At 38.0% G+C, this 16,033-nt stretch overlaps 1 protein-coding gene across 5 annotated transcripts in view; it reads right to left on the bottom strand.

Moving 5' to 3' along the window:
- CARMIL1 (capping protein regulator and myosin 1 linker 1) overlaps positions 1 to 16,033 on the bottom strand; it is a 192,027-nt gene that overhangs the window by 70,596 nt on the left and 105,398 nt on the right. For all 5 annotated transcript variants that reach the window (XM_086894882.1, XM_086894910.1, XM_086894899.1 and 2 more), the window contains 6 exons: positions 14,870 to 14,956; positions 11,101 to 11,204; positions 9,059 to 9,136; positions 8,867 to 8,943; positions 7,852 to 7,956; positions 2,969 to 3,038 (listed from right to left, as the gene is read on the bottom strand). In XM_086894882.1, the coding sequence (XP_086751008.1) occupies positions 2,969 to 3,038; positions 7,852 to 7,956; positions 8,867 to 8,943; positions 9,059 to 9,136; positions 11,101 to 11,204; positions 14,870 to 14,956 (521 nt within the window). The remainder of the gene's footprint in view (positions 1 to 2,968; positions 3,039 to 7,851; positions 7,957 to 8,866; positions 8,944 to 9,058; positions 9,137 to 11,100; positions 11,205 to 14,869; positions 14,957 to 16,033) is intronic.

Raw genomic sequence — 16,033 nt, 5'->3', positions numbered from 1 at the left:
TATTTGGAGGATGGTGGACAAAGGTAACACCTAAATTAGAAATCATATATGGAGTGCAAGAAGTATAGAACATAAGGCACCTGTCCCCCTCTCCATAAATCAAAGCTTGCCTATCCTTCACCTCATCCTCTCAATAAGTAGCCATATTACAGGCTGTATTTGGGCCAGAAGTGCTGCAAATTTAAATTTAAAATTTAACTCAACTTTATTTTGGTCCGAGCAGTTATAGCACTTGCTGTATGAAAGCCAAAATCATTCAGTTTTGCTTTGTTCTGCTCTCTCAGTGTGGCCCACCACAAGACAACCATTTTACACAGAGTCACATCTACTATTGCAGAATCTATAGAAGTGGCAGATCATATGTGGAACTGGATTGGCTGTTGGTAGGGTAAAGTTCTATACACTAATATTATATTCACAACACAATCCAAATGCTTATGGCTATATATACTTTGAGGGCTGAAGTGGACAATTTTTCAGGAGTAGCTTTCAATCTTGTACCAGATAACTCTACATTCAAAATTTAAAATATATAAACATTTCATAGGCACAAATGGTGATATCTACTTAATCTAAAAGTGATGACAAAAAACTTCACTTTCAGGATCACAATTTGCTGCAACTGTGTTAAAATATTATGCACATAAGTATATATATAAAAGCAGAGATTAACTGAAGTGCTGCTCGTCAATGAGGATTGTGATACTGACAAAAAGACCCTCTTCAACACTTCCATATGACAAAGTTCTGAGACTAAAAAGAAAAGCTCTTCAGAAAATGAAGAATAACCCTTCTACAATTAAAAATGCCAAGTGTGTTCAAAGCTATGAGGTAACAATACGGGAAGGGCAAACAAAGCTGCTAACTGATTTAACAATTAAGGTAAAGCATGAAGGGTACTTACACAGTGACCAAGCTAAGGGAAGCAGAAGGGAAAAGAGTGAAATACATCAGTGCTGAGCAGGTAGAAATAAAAATGTAATTTTCATAGTAAAAATAATTAAAAAACAAAAACAAAAACAACCAAACAAGCAATAGAAAATGATTAAGCTTAGAGATAATATACCAGAAAATTATGGGAGCAAATGAAAAATGGTGGGAGAGGGAAGGAACACAGATTTATCCTTCCATACTTGAGTACAGCTTGCCTGATGTAGGAAAGAAGAGGGCAAAGCTGAAGCATCAGCTTTATAGCCCCCTAGCAGAGTGTGCTTGCAGGAACTGGGAGTAGTGGTGACTGGCTCCAAGCTTCCCACCGCTCTCTTTCTGGGTGTAGATTACCCTGCCCAGATCCCAGAGGGTCAGGGAGAGGTGGAGCAGGATCCTGAGGTGCTGGGCCTGTTGAGAGCACTCCCAGCTGCTGGCACATCAACTTCCCTGCTGGTGGAAGCATAACTTCTTTCCAAAGCATATGAGAATGGATAAAGCTCAGTGATGGGAGAAAAAATGTTAAGGGAAGGATCTAAGGAAGTGCTGTCAATTTGGAGGGACCAGCTACAGGAATGCAACACTGAGTTGGGCAGGTTTCGTTCCTTTCTGCCACAAGAGTCAGCCATGACCACATGTGCTTTGGTGTCCAATAAATCTCACTGCCCCTTGAAGGGCTCTTTCAAACCCCATCCTGGGTGTAATTTCATGAAAGGGTAGTATTTTCTCTCCTGTCAGCCCTTGTTGATTTACATGCTAATTTATACTCTCACTACTTATATTTGTGTTTTATTGATTTATTCATTTAAGGCTATGATCATAGGACTTAATTTTTATTACATTAATTACTCCTCCCTTTTCCCTTCCTTCCTCTGAAAGACAAATTATCATCTGTCTGATCCCTCTACTCAGAAGTCAGACGCATACGTGCTTGTCTTGAAAGCTTTTGTATTTGCAATTTACATGTAGTGATCTTCAAAGTAGTATTTTTCAAAAAGTCTAAAATATCAAAAACTATGATATGCATTAACAATTATTTGTTTTTTTCCTTCATAAAGAAATCTGTGCACATTTCAAAAGCAATTGACCACGAACCTAAAAGCAAGGATTACTGCACTTCAACATAGCTGTCAATATTGAATGTTCTCTACTCAAAGGGAAGCCACTGTATTTGCAGGCACCTCTAGAACAGCTAATACTCAGATGGCCTTGGAAATATCTAACAAATGGGAGGCTTTCTTTGCAGCTTAAAAAATGGGGAAGTCAGAGAAGGCCTGAGCCCAAACTGGTTCATGTTGGTTTTGGCAAGAGTCCACCACACAGCTCTCTATAAAATGACTTTGCCTCAAGTATCTCCCCAGGGCTGTGTCTGATCTTTTCTCCTTCTGTTGTAACCACACAGAAATCACCCTGCAAGAGTATGGGCAACCCTGGGAAAAAGGAGTGCACAGCAAAGCAAGAGCAAACAAGGCAAATAAGTTGCCACAATTGTTCTTACTTATTCTTGAGGCCACTTTTACACTGCTTCTTATGTTAGTAACTTCTACCAAAGTTCCTTATTGGCTTGAATTGATTAATTGATCAGGAAAACGGAATCTCTGCCAAGGTTAAAAAGCAAGGTTAAAAAGCAAACCTGCAGAAGAGGAGGCATGTCTTTGGTTCTGAAGGAAGACAATGGAACCACTGACATGCCTTCAGGGCATGCAGCTTCCTTTGAGCTGTTCAAATTTAAGCACCTTGGAAAATCCTAATTTCACACCACCAGAGAGCAGAAGCTACCAAGCATCCAACAGGCTGGCTCAGTGTGTAGTACAGCTGCACTGCAAGGAGGCTTTTGTTAATCAGGTGCTTTGAACCTCTTTGCTCCTTATTTAGGATGCTGTAAGACACATCCTGACTTTTACCATAACTGTTTCTCTGAGTTCCACCTTTCCCAGAACTTTTGACTATAGAGGAAGAATGTCTCACCTAGTGGATTTCACAGGACCTCTAAAGCCTAATCATTGCATATTTTGAAAACATCCTGATAAATATTCCTTACCTCACAGCTACTGAGGTCTAAAGACACCTCCTTCAGATTGTGATTGCAAGCCAGGCCTAATAAAAGCGCTCTGAAAAAGATCAATTTTAGAACCATTTTAAAAAAATAAAGGGCAGCTTTACACCATCATCTAAGTGATCACAGGTTAATACACCTATAATGCAAAGACTCATTTCAAAGCAACACCAGCTGAGCAGTTATTTCTTAAATGACAATGGCAGCACAAGCATGCCACACTTAGAACACTCCAGGAGCTTCAAAAACTGCAGGGATGCAAGGCTAATGAAGAAACTCTCAAGCACCATCAACATTTAATAACATCCATCAGAGATGAATTTTCTTTAACATTTGCTTTCAAAGAGTACCAAATGATTATAAATGGAGTGTTCTGTCATACAACCATACAAACTCTCTGATTTTCCAAAAATCCAGGAAAAAATTAGGTTTTTAAAATAGACAAGATGCCATGCAGCCATCCATCTCAATCAGGCACAATGCCTGTGACACTCAAAGGCTGGAGCATGTTCCAGTATCACAAAATTCTCCACTTCCACAACCCAACAAGTATTTACAGATTTTAAAATTATGTTCCTATGCAATGGTATCCTTTGCCTTTAGGCAGATTGGCAGACACATGAAGTAGAGACTAATTACGGTTTTCATAAATCCACTTTTAAAGTCTTACAGAAGTTTGTTTCCACATCTAAAAGTTAGTGTTAATATCACACTTATATTAATACTGTCAAATCAGAAAGCACAACAGTATGTGTAACAGAGAAGGAACAAACAAAATCTGTGTATTCCTTATAATATCTTCAGAATAAATGCATCTTTGAATTAATAATTCAACAGAGAAACAGGAGGACTTCCTTCTCCAACTTCATTTCAGCCAAAAGCAGCTAACCAAGTGACTGATGCATGGAGATAAAAACCAACCCCTTCTGATGAGCCACTTGTCTACACACTTGCTATGCAAGTAGTGTGTCAAAGCTACATTTGAAACGTGTGTGCCTTGGGCAGGCTTTTAATTTAAATTTATTTATATCTTCTGTCCTGCAGGTATAATCAGATCTTCCCTATTAACAAAGGCAAATGTCTTGTGCTTATTTACTTAAGCTATTAATATACAGTGGGGGGAGAGAGAGAAGTGAAAGTTCTGCAATAGTTCTCACAAATTTTTACATGATCTTGTCTATCTTTCTTACCCAGACATGTTTTTTATTCAGTCAGTCTGGCTGATGCTAAGTTTGCAAAGAGCTTCCTGAACATTTCCAGGACATAAAAAAAATACACCGCAAGCTTAAAAACATGCAGATTAAAAAAGAAGATAGACAGTGCTGCTTCAGTTGTACACTTTTCACAGGAAGAGGAAAAAAAAAGTGGTTTTTTCCCTAATCTTTTCCCTATAAGTTCACCCTAAGAAAATCCCCTTATTTCTCAATTCTTTATCATGAAAAAATCACCAGCCTTCACAGGGCCTGAAGCCAGACATATTATGCTTACACTTGGCCAGTATGTTTAAATCACACACATGGCAACACATGGAGAGGTCTTATCAACTGTGCATGATGCAGAATGCAAGAACTGGCCTTGTAATAAGCATTTGCATTAAAAGCATATCAGAAACTTGCTACAGCACTGACAGATCAAAATACAATTTTTGGCAATGTCTGTAAAATTCAACAAAAATGCCAACTTACACTTCAACAAGGACAAGAGTACTAACTGCCTCCATCAAAAAATGGTGAAAAAACAAGCAAGCTGCAGTGGAACATTAACTGTATTATCTATGTATAAGGTATACCCTCTCCCCACCCACCACATGGCATCCTCGTAGTACAGCTTTATCAGCAAACCTATTCCCTGGAAAGGCTTGATTTACACTGTCCAAGCAAGTTCATGTCCTTCACAGACTGCACTGATTAACCAACACCTTTAAATTCACTGAGTTAGCACATGCAATTAAAGATGCCACAACTGTAGAGCTAAAGGATGCCTATAAAGAAATCAAATAACAATTAATTAGGGCAACTTGGATTCAGGATGTCAGGTTTTATCTCTTTTCTCTAGGCAAGATTGATCTTGAGTCCCAGATTCAACTTGGTGAGCTCTGGTTCATGGACACAAACCAGGAACTTCTCCTTTGTCACTGGACAGCTCCAAATCCAAAAGCTTTTTGACATATGCTGATGAATGAAGCTGGGAAAGTGCTATTATGATACACCATAGTTTTTGAATTTTTCCTTCCTGAAGCTATCTCTCATGTGCTCTTGAAGTCTTGGCAAATAAGACTTACAAATAAGTCTGCCTGAAAAGAAGTGTTTCTATCTTGTGTTTAACCAACACTGTGATCTTGATGGTTCTGGAGAAGTTTTGTCATTTCTTGCAGTTAAGAACAAAAGGCTAAGCAGCTCCCCACAGTACACATCCTCAGTCCTTTTAACACCAGATTAACTTCCACAGGACATTTTTGAAGTGGATTAGTCAAGCCATGTAGGGTTTGAGAGGTAAAGCAAGGTGTCCTGCAGATCATAGTCCTCTGTAGTGTGTTGACACAAGTCAGCTCAAACTGAATGAAAAATTTAGGTCAGAGAAAAAGCATCACAGAAATTACCAAAAAGTATTAACAGCTTCTGTCCTACCTCCTAGGCAGAGGTGAATGCTGTCACCAAAACAAAAGCAGTCCATGCCGAAACACCAGACAGCTGAGAGTGGCATGGACACTCTGAGACCATTCACATCCAGCTGGATTTTGCAAAGATGCCCCTCTCTGGACCTTTCTTGTGCTAGTGGAAGAGCTTTCTGTTCTCAGCTCATCCTACTCTCCCCATCACTGCCTCTTTACTTCCACCAACACCAGTCAGGCAAGTAACTCCCTCCAACCCAATTCAATCAAATTGAGCCAGATTATCTTAAACATTATCAGAAGCAATTTTTTGCTAATGCATATTTTGACTGAAAAGGACAAGGAAGATACCATTTGCTGCCCAGCTGGCAGGCAAAGGGTTACAAGTTTTGGGGATATTACTGTAGTAACACCTTTCATGAGCACAGGCAACTGTACAGCTCTCACCTGCTAAAATTCCTCATACCAAAAGAGATATTCAACACGACAAGAAGAGAACCTTAATGAACCTTAATGTTTGGGGCTTCTCATCTTTCCTAATCTCTGGGGATACATTCAATGTCCCAGAGTGTTCTCTTTTTCCTGTCAAACCAATACTTCTTCTGTATTGGCCACAATCATCCTTGTTCTTCTTCGCTGCTTGCCCTTCACCATAAGATCAATAGCTCTAATCAGAATCAATCGTGTTTCAAAAAATCGCTCTCTGTTTGAAAGCACATCTAATACTTCTAAACACTTCCTAATACTGGCAACGTCTGAGTAAGAAGAAAACAACCAAGAGCTTCACACAGAACAAAGTGAAAGATCAGAGCTAAAATGGCTCCTGCAGTTGAATGTGGATTTCAATCCAGCACATGTAACTTAAGCATCAGGCTCTTCTTGGAGGTGCCAAGCAACATGACAAGAGGCCACAGGCAGGAACTGATGTTCCACCTGAGCATGAAGAACTTTACTTTGCAGATGACCCTGCACTGGAATAGGCTGCTCAGAGATGTTGTGGAGTCCTCCCCACTGAAGATATTCAAGAATCATATGGACGCAATCCTGTGCCACGTTCTGTAGGATGGCCCTACTTGAGCAGGGAGGCTGGACCAAATGATTCACTGCGGTCCTTCCCAACCTGACCCATTCTGTGTTTCTGTGATATTGTACTGCCCTTTTCAATACTGAATTGCATTAAGAAAAAACACTCCAAAAGTACATACACTACTCTTTCTGCTGTTGCACTTGCCACTCTTCCCTCCCTTAGCTTTGTCCAGAGTGTACCAAAAGCTTTCCCTCCCATTCTCACTAACTACTTTTTACAGCCCACATCTTCAATTTTGCCATCAACTCCTATCCATTAGACACCCCCCATTCCCCCTCCCTGTTCTCCCTCAGGAGGCAGGCTTCCAGCCACACAAGGCTACATCCATGCACCTATATCCATATTAGGACTGCAAAATAGGTACTGAACGTCTCTAGGTGTCTGCCATGGATAAGGTGATGGACATCTTAACACGTAGTAGTTAGGAAGATGACACTTTGAAAAGAGCCCTTTCTTTAATTAAGCCAAATAAACACTAATATTCTGCCAGAATTACAGAATGGTCTATCTAGACTAGATATCTATCTAGGCCTATCCTGACTTTAAAACACACTTTTAAATTTCATGTCTGAATACTTCAACACAGTTCAAATCCACACACATCACAAGAAGGGTGACAGTGCTTCACAATTTCCCTCAGCCTGCAGAGCCTGTTAGTCACAGGTTGGGTGATACACAACAAAAAGACTCATTTCACTTAGCATTCCTGGAAACAGCTGCCATTGTCTCCTCCCTCGAAAGGAGAACATAGCTCTGTGCAATATGTTTCTCCTCCCAAACACTGCAACAGGTTCCATTTCATTATGGCTGTTCCAATAATGCAGTCCCCAAAGGAATGGCACTCACACAAGCCTATAATCCCATTTCACTGTGGAACAGTTTTGTTTGTAAGCCACAAAGAAAGAAACATATCCCCAAAAAAATGCTGACAGAAGCTAAACAACTGTGACATTCCCAGAGCAAAAAATATGATTAATAGTCTCAACTGTGAGATGGAAAGAACACTTTATGAATGTGTGACCATCACAAAATTCACTCTTCTAATATTAATAATGTACAATGGGGGAAAAAAAAGAAAGCAAAATTCTTTCCTTTTTAATATGAGGCACTTGGATAACAACAATGCAAACTAGGTTTTAGGCACAGGAGAAAATGAAATTAAATTCTTACTTTAGAGGCTCAGGAGGGAGTTTAGTTCCTGAAAGGTTAATCTGCATCAAAGCAAGTGAGCTGCTGAAAAACTGTTTGAAGGAGGGAGGGACTTCTTTTCCTTTTCTGTAAGTAAACAAATTCATTAAGAAGTAGCATTTAGACACTCCTCATTCCAATAAATAGTGAATGCAAGCCATCAGAAATGTAATGATCTTTTACAGTTTAATTGCTCTACCTTAGGCAGTTCTGTAATCAGTGGCTCTCAATTAACTTAGAATTATAATGTCATCAAAATGTTGATTCAACAAACAATCCTCACAACTGCTGCACAGAAGACATTACTGTCTACCTCCTGTTTGGTGAACTACAAAGAATGATCATTTAAGTCTGGTTAACAGTGAACATACATCTCACAAGCAGAAGATCAAAAAGGACATGAACAAAACCCTGAAACTGCTTTTTCACCACTAGAAATAATTACTCAATGCTAGAATACATTAACATCAGTTAGGTGTCATCTCTGATAAGGACCCAAAGCTTCAAATGGAAGCTAGTATTTCCTACAATGCAAGTACTCTAAAAAGTAAACCAAAAAGTTCAATATCAAAGATTTGCAAAGGCAGTTCCTCCCAGAAGAAGACAAAACAAGAAAAAAAAAAACATTTGTAACCATCATGAAATCACGAAAAATACAAACTTTAAAGATCATACATAAAGAGGAATCAAGTCAGACTTCAAAGCCTGATGCTATGCCCTTTAGAGACAAAAGATATATATAGACTTTCTGCTGCATCAGTATCACACAAACATGTATTAGACAAGGTAGCTTACTTTACAGACCTTTAGCAAAGAGCAGAAAGGGAAAGAAAATATTTTGCTTGGAATAAACAGTACCTATTTCATCGAGCACTAAGGCTTCTAAGGCTTTATTAAAAAAGTCTAAGATTTATTCTTGAAAAGAAAGGTGTGACATGGGTGCACAAAATTATAAACCAAAATACTGGAGTTGAGGGTAATGACATTTAAATTGTACCTGTGAGAAAACAGAGTCCTTGAGAGGCTAAGGACAGCTAGATGCTGAAGACATCCACGAAGGAGGGCTCCACACACCTGGTTCAAAATAAGGGCAAATCATTTTACTTTATATTAACCCAAAAAACTACCTAGGGATAGATAGTGAGGCACGTTTCCTCGGTATTGAAATAGCCACAAAATTGGTTTTTACCATATCTAGCGCACATTCCGTGTTGGATAAATCCAGGTGAACAAGGGCATTTGGCTGGGCCAAAAAATTGTACAGGCTCTATAATTATTGGACAGAAAGAATTACAGATGTTAATTTTTATATTATGACAACATGTAACTGGATCACTACCTGTCATTGCATTTTAGGCTTTTACTATAAAATCACCTGAAACTTCACCTAATCATTACAACCTGTTTTACCTTTGCAGGCTATCATTTTTTATAAAAATGGTGGGAAAATGGAGCTCAGACTACACTTACCCAACATTTCTCTTAAAGCACAGGTCTCAAGTTATTGCATTAAACTTTCACAACAGATGATAACTAATTAAGATGACAATTAAACAAGGATTTGTGATGTCACTCAGACTGCTGTAACATTTCAGAAAGGCTAATTGGTTTGTAAGTTAAAACCAGACCCTTTAAGCATGAGGGAAGCAACTAATTTGCACCTGAAGTCCATGGTTAGTTATTAATATCAGCTGTATATTACAGGTTTAAGGGAGAATACAGAACAGGTAACAAGATTTTAACGTTGATAGCTTCAGTACTGTATGGAATATCTCATGTAAATGTTAACATATGTAAAACTTCTTACTATACACAGTTTCATTTTGGGCTCTTTTTAGTCTCAGAGAGCAACACAGAAAGATAAAAGTGTGACCTAATTCACAGAAAAGTGGGAAGCACAACTCCACATGAAATCCAGCCAAACAGTGCACGCTTAACATTTCTAAGAGATCCATCTTCCCAAAAATTAGGTCATTTAGCCCCTATACCTACAATAAAAGACAGGGCCCCACTTCAAAAATTTCCATGCTTTCCTAGGGTTTATTTTAATTGCTAAATTACAGGATTTCCTTGCTCCTGTTAGAAAACCGATTCCACAGATTAAGAGGCCTCAGTATTAATGATCTTTATCTTTGAACCATCCCTCTGACAGGCTAAGAAAAGCTCCACTTTCTGCATTTGTTTCTTGAATTATTGTAGGTAGACCCTAGGTTTTTTAAAACACTGCCTGCTGAAGATTTATTTATTACATTTTATTTTACCTTTCATTTTTACACTCCTTACTGTGTTGTTCTCTCAGAGAATAACTGGATAATGGATTACCACTGTGTGTCTTTACTTACATTTAACTATTAATTTGCTACCTTTAAAACCCCATTGTCCCACTGACCCTTTCACCTCATGTTTGAAAAGGCTAGTTCTCTGAATATGCTAATGAGTCTGCAAGGAAGATGTGTGAAAAAGCCATAAAGTCATATCTGACTGCATTTTAAGTGATAAGATTAGTTGACCATAGTTTTGCATCTTCTATATGTTCAATATTTAGAATTCAAAACCTGACAGCTACATGCTCATAACTTTTGATGTGAAAGAGAAATGCAAATGTAACTGTCAAAAAGTGAATATATACAAATTGAGTAGTAAGTGGATCTTGTTATGGAGGCAATAGAACTCCACCTTCACGGAAATTGACAAACTGAACAAAGGTGTCAAAAAAATAATTACATTCTTCAAAGAACCATAGGTTTCAACAGCACGTGTCAAAGAGGTGGACAAATTTATTTATACAAGCAAAATTATTGAAAAACAAATTAATTCTTCACAAGTTAAAAAGAAATAATTTGCTTCCAATAAAAAATTTGTAATACTCTAATAATTATAAAGACGATGAGAGCTTTTTAATGGCATTTTGTCACTTTCAAACAGAATTCAGAAAGAATGGTAAGTCCACTGAAAAAAACCTGGTACCCTTGCACTTTTCTCATGTATCAGTAGAAGCCAAAGACTAAAGGCATAAGCCAAAATTATGTGGATTTAGTTTAGTTAGTTTTAGTTTAGTTTAGTTTAGGTGTAGAGTTCTCTAACTTTATACCGAAGAGTAGAAATAAAATTGTTATTTTCTATCCCTCCTAAAACTGTACAGAAGTAAAGGCCAAAAAGGTTTTTGCCTTTCCCTCAACCACTAATGAAAACACCCATCCATTATCTCCCCAGGGAGAGGAAAGTGCTTACTGAGAGATCATCTCCGCGGAGCGCGTTCCCTGAGAGGTCAAGATAGATGAGCGTGCTGGCGATCAGCGAGTTGGCACTCAGTGACTGGGAAAGGCTGTTCACCCCTGCCAAAAAAGAGGTCACAACCCAGCTGAGCTGACTCCACACAAAACTGGCCCACAGCCCGCAAGAGCACAATTTCAGTGAACGCAGACACACACACACACAATGTTTAATGACTTCCTATTGCCATCACTGTAGTGCAGCTGAGGAATGCAGATCTCCAGGCAGATATGAGACCTCTCCCTGACACAGCATGCCCAGTTGCACCTGGACCATGCTCTCCCAACTTCCCTGATGCAGCCAAGGTGTGTTATACATCCCAGATCCAGAATGCATCCAGATCCATTTTCAAACAGATTTTAAAAGCACAGTTTACTCCATGATTTTAAGACAGTGTCTTCCTACAAACAATAATATTTAGACAAAACTATTTGTGGAAGTAGATAAAAGCATCTGTGGAAGACCAAGTACATTAACAATTATAATTGCTGGAACTTCAAAAGCAACTGATGAGACCTAGAAATTAAAAATATTTCAATTAATGTATCTGCCTGCAATTTCATAAAAATAGTTAATTAAAAGCACCAAGAGATGCATAAAGACTCTCAGTTGCTTATCAGAACAAACACATATTTTTCACATTAAAATTAAAAAGCTCACATTGGGAAAAAGCCAGTCAGAGCTTTCTTCCACTGAAACTTTTCTGCTTTTCAGAATACAAATTAGGACATGGCTATTTCTGATTCCTTCAAATCTAACTTTCATCTGAGAGCTCTACAGCTTATCATCAACTTCTCAGTTCATCGTAGATGGTCTCTGCTCTGCTGCCTTTCAAGCACTACATGCGTGTGGTTCTTAGATGCATAAGCATCACTGTGTCCTTTAGTTGATGCAGCAGCTTTTTTCTAAGTGCCCAGCCAATGCTATAAAGAAGGTAAGTGATCTATTGCACAACACTCAACAGCTTCTCAAAGCTGGTCAGTGAAACTGGACGGGCATTCAATGGATGAAACATGTCCAGTTTTCATTTGAAAAACTATTATGAAACTGATTTGCCAGTGAGGATGTGGAAGAAACAGCTAGCAAGCTACTGGAGACAAAAATACCTATGTCAGTGCTTTAATTTTCTGAGCTTTCAAATATTAAAGAAAGTCTCCCATGTTAGTAGTATGGCTTTTGGTTTCAAGAGGCTTTTGAAACTGGGAAGTATCAAAGCAAAGCAACACCTTTGTCAAGCCTCAGATCTTTTCTGCTTAGTGTCATTTTTCTTTTAGCTTGAGATGGTGTTGTTGAATCTACACCCTACTGCTAAAGGTAAACTGCAAACTAATACTTTGTGAAACTTTGGAAGATGTAAAAGCTCCATTAAATGCTTGACATTACAGCTTTGGATTCACTTTAGTGAGCCTTCTCAACAACATTCACAAGCAACAAGAAGAAGGAACAAATGCAATTTTGTCCTGGTTGCTCAACGGTACCTAGTTATCAGCTGGGATTCCAGCTGGGTTAAACTATTAACAATTTAGCATGTAGAACCAATTCTGGGAATTCAGAAGCAGCATCTGAGTTTGAGGGAGAAGAAGAGCTATCAAATAATTCATAATGTTGCTGCTTGTTTCATGCTTAAAAGGGACCAACCGCTCAAAATCATCCACAGCAGTGAAGGCAAACAATGTGAATGAGGGATTTTTTGAATTAGCCTCTGGCTTGGGCTCAGAAAAGCAAGCTTGATCTTTGAAAAGAGTATACGAGAATTTTCCATTTAACCAGAATCTTCAAATCAATAAATTTGTGTTTGAACTTCACACTACCTCATGCAATACTCTAACAGTAATCTCACTTTCATTTGCAGACAATCTTTCATGCTCTTTTACCACTCTCTGGAGGCTCAGACTGTTAATAGCTCTCAGGAACTTTGAGATACAATATTTGAAGAAAGATCAGCTGGGAAGTTGCCACCTGAACTTCACTTGTCAATCTTAGAAACTTATCTCACATAAGAAGCACTTTTAAAATAAGGTCAAAACCTGAGAGGAATTGTTCCATTTCTCAAATTTCACAAAAGCTTAAAATAAAAAAAAAATTAAAAGAAAGAAAGAAAGGTTGGGGGAAAAATACATGCATTTTGGAGTCTACTGAATCCAAGATCCAAGAACTCTTTTAGACTTTTTCCACAGAAAGTATTCCTCAAGCTCAAAAATAGCCTCCCAAGTTAAAACCAAATCATTACTGTCTTCTTAGGTCAGAGAGAAACTGACAGCTCTGCAGCAATCTGAGTTGCTTCAGATCCTGAGGGTTGTAAAATTCCCATTTAAAAACATGGCATATACTATTTTTAAGAAACACTGAGAATCTGCCATGGGACAACATTAATGGTAACATGTTACTCTGAAGGTCATCAATATTAGACATACTGGAAAATATTTTCATCTTTTGCTTAAAGATCATCTTTAAAAAGTATGTTAAAAACCTTCAGACTCTTTTAATAACCTCAGAATTCACTTTCACTGACAAGAGTTGTGTGGGTGCACTTCATCAAGTTGGCATTTATTCTTTATGAAGAAGGAAATGTTGCTAGGAAATGTTGTCCTGACTCAAACTTCACAATCACTTGCTGAAATAATTCAGCTCACATGAAGAAAAGTAGAGAATGAATGAACATACCAGAACTGCATAAATTTCTGTTAAATTCACAAGTATCCCATTTCAAGAGTACATGTTGCATTAGTAAAGATTCTTAATCAACTGTTACCAAAAACTGAGTTTATAGTAGAAAACAAAAACCCTAGAGTTTAATAAAAGTATTTTTAGTGAAAATCATTATTTAATAATTTCACCTTAGGATTTACTGTTTACTTAAGCATAATAAGAGCCATAGGCTCTCATAATAAAACAACAAGTCCTTCACCCCATCCATATTTCCCCTGAAGCTAAGGAGAATACCGAATCTGCACTTCACAGAGCAATAACAAACAGGATAAAAGGGCACAGTTTCTATCTGTCATCAGCTAATGTCCTTCATACTGTTAACTCAGTCATCTTTTCCAGGTCATCAACATCTACAAAAAAGCAGCAATAATGTCAGTGTGGGTTTTCTATTTTTAACACCCATTACCTATACAGGAGACCCTGGGTTTGTGCAATCTCTGTAAGAGGTCACTGCTTCTATTATTTGTAAAACAAAAATGCAAGAAATCCCGAAAGCTTCTGACTTGTATTTCGCTGTTGCTATTGCTTTTAAAATATACAACCATTTCAACTACAATTTGAATTAGAATTCAAATCAGAAATTTGTAAATTATAAAACAAAGAAGTCTTTAGTCAGAGCAACTCCCTCACCAGCCACTGTCATGATGCTTGGCTTCATAAAAAACCAGTGTACAAAACATTTGGACATTTCCCTACACATCTTGTCTTCAGACATTTTTTTGAAGCGCATATGAAATGTATCTTTCACGTCAATCCTAATTTCAGTCTTCCTTTATAATACAGGTTCAAGCTTAACCCTTACAGAAGCAAGTCTGAATTTATCAAAGAGCTGAAGGGTACTCAGAACCCAGCCCAGGGTTCAGCAACCCAGGACTGCAAAAAAAGCAGATGCACTGTTGAGAAAACACATGTAAATCATTTACAAAATTAATTATTTTATAATACAGTAAGAAAAAGTATTTTTGTATCTAAGTCTGAAAGTTTTAGAAGAGAAAAGAAGTACATTTATAAAACATACCTTTAGGTGACAAGGAGGTTTTAGATAAATTTAAATGCTTCAGTCCCTTTGGAAGTTTGGCGAACTGGATGCTCAAAGATGACACACCTGTTGGGGGAGCAATGACAAAAATGGATGTTTTCAGGTGAGCTCTGTGACCTCAGGTTTTCCCAGCAAAATCTCAGCAGAGTCAAATTGCACCAGTGACCCTTGAGGAGGAACTGTACTCACTGTGCAGGTGGGATGTCATTTTACGAACTTTTAACTGATGTAATCAAGACCCCTGCTTTGCTAACCACTGCACAGATAAGAAACTACGTTTTTATCCATCAGTAATCCTCCTTAATTACTTTAAAAACTTCATAATACACACATACTTTTGAGAAGGAGTTGAAGTGAAGCTATTGCACACACCAAGCAGTCATCATTTGGAAAATCTGGAAGCCTTATATTTCAGAAAAAAAATAAATTTAAAAAATCTAGGTATGATCTAAAACCCAACAATGCTGTTTCACATGGAACTTCAAACTATTTATACTTTCTTTTAAAAGGATGGGCTGTCAAGGCAAGAGAGGTGCCCACATTAGCTAATATCACCCTCTTTTTTGAGACAAACCTTAAAAGCCAGGTCATAACAGCCACTTAATTCAGCAGCCTGCAGGCTACCAGCCAGGACACAGGCTTGGAAATGCCACAACTGCTTGCAATCCTAAACAGTAAAAACCTATTAAGGCACTGACACAGACTCGACTACCTCAGCACAAATTCAACAAAAGAAGAAAACAGTGAGAAGGCGCTTTTCATTAAAGCCTTTACACAGTGTGTCCAAGTTCCCCACTCCACAAATTTAATGCTCCATTTTAAGCAAAAGACTGAAATTTGATTAAGAGGGCACATCCTAAATAACAGTGCAACTAAGCTGTGAAATATTTATTAGAGGAATAAATCAACACAGAAACTCCAGGCTTAACCTGAGGTGTGAAATACAGTGATATACAGCAATTCACTTGGAGAGAAAAGGGCACAGAAAAAGAGACTAAAACCTTTTACTTGATTGAAAACATAGTAGATTGAAAAGCTGATACCCTTTCCATGTGCACAGACATGAAACAGTCTGTGAAACTGCAGGTCACATACCTATGTTCACTCTGGTTTTATTCTGTTTTACTTGTCATTGATAATGAA

The sequence above is a fragment of the Cyanistes caeruleus genome, chromosome 1, assembly GCF_971803275.1.
Source record: "Cyanistes caeruleus chromosome 1, bCyaCae1.hap1.1, whole genome shotgun sequence".
In the NCBI taxonomy this organism is placed as follows: Eukaryota; Metazoa; Chordata; class Aves; order Passeriformes; family Paridae; genus Cyanistes; species Cyanistes caeruleus.
This window is presented reverse-complemented; position numbering and strand designations above follow the sequence as displayed.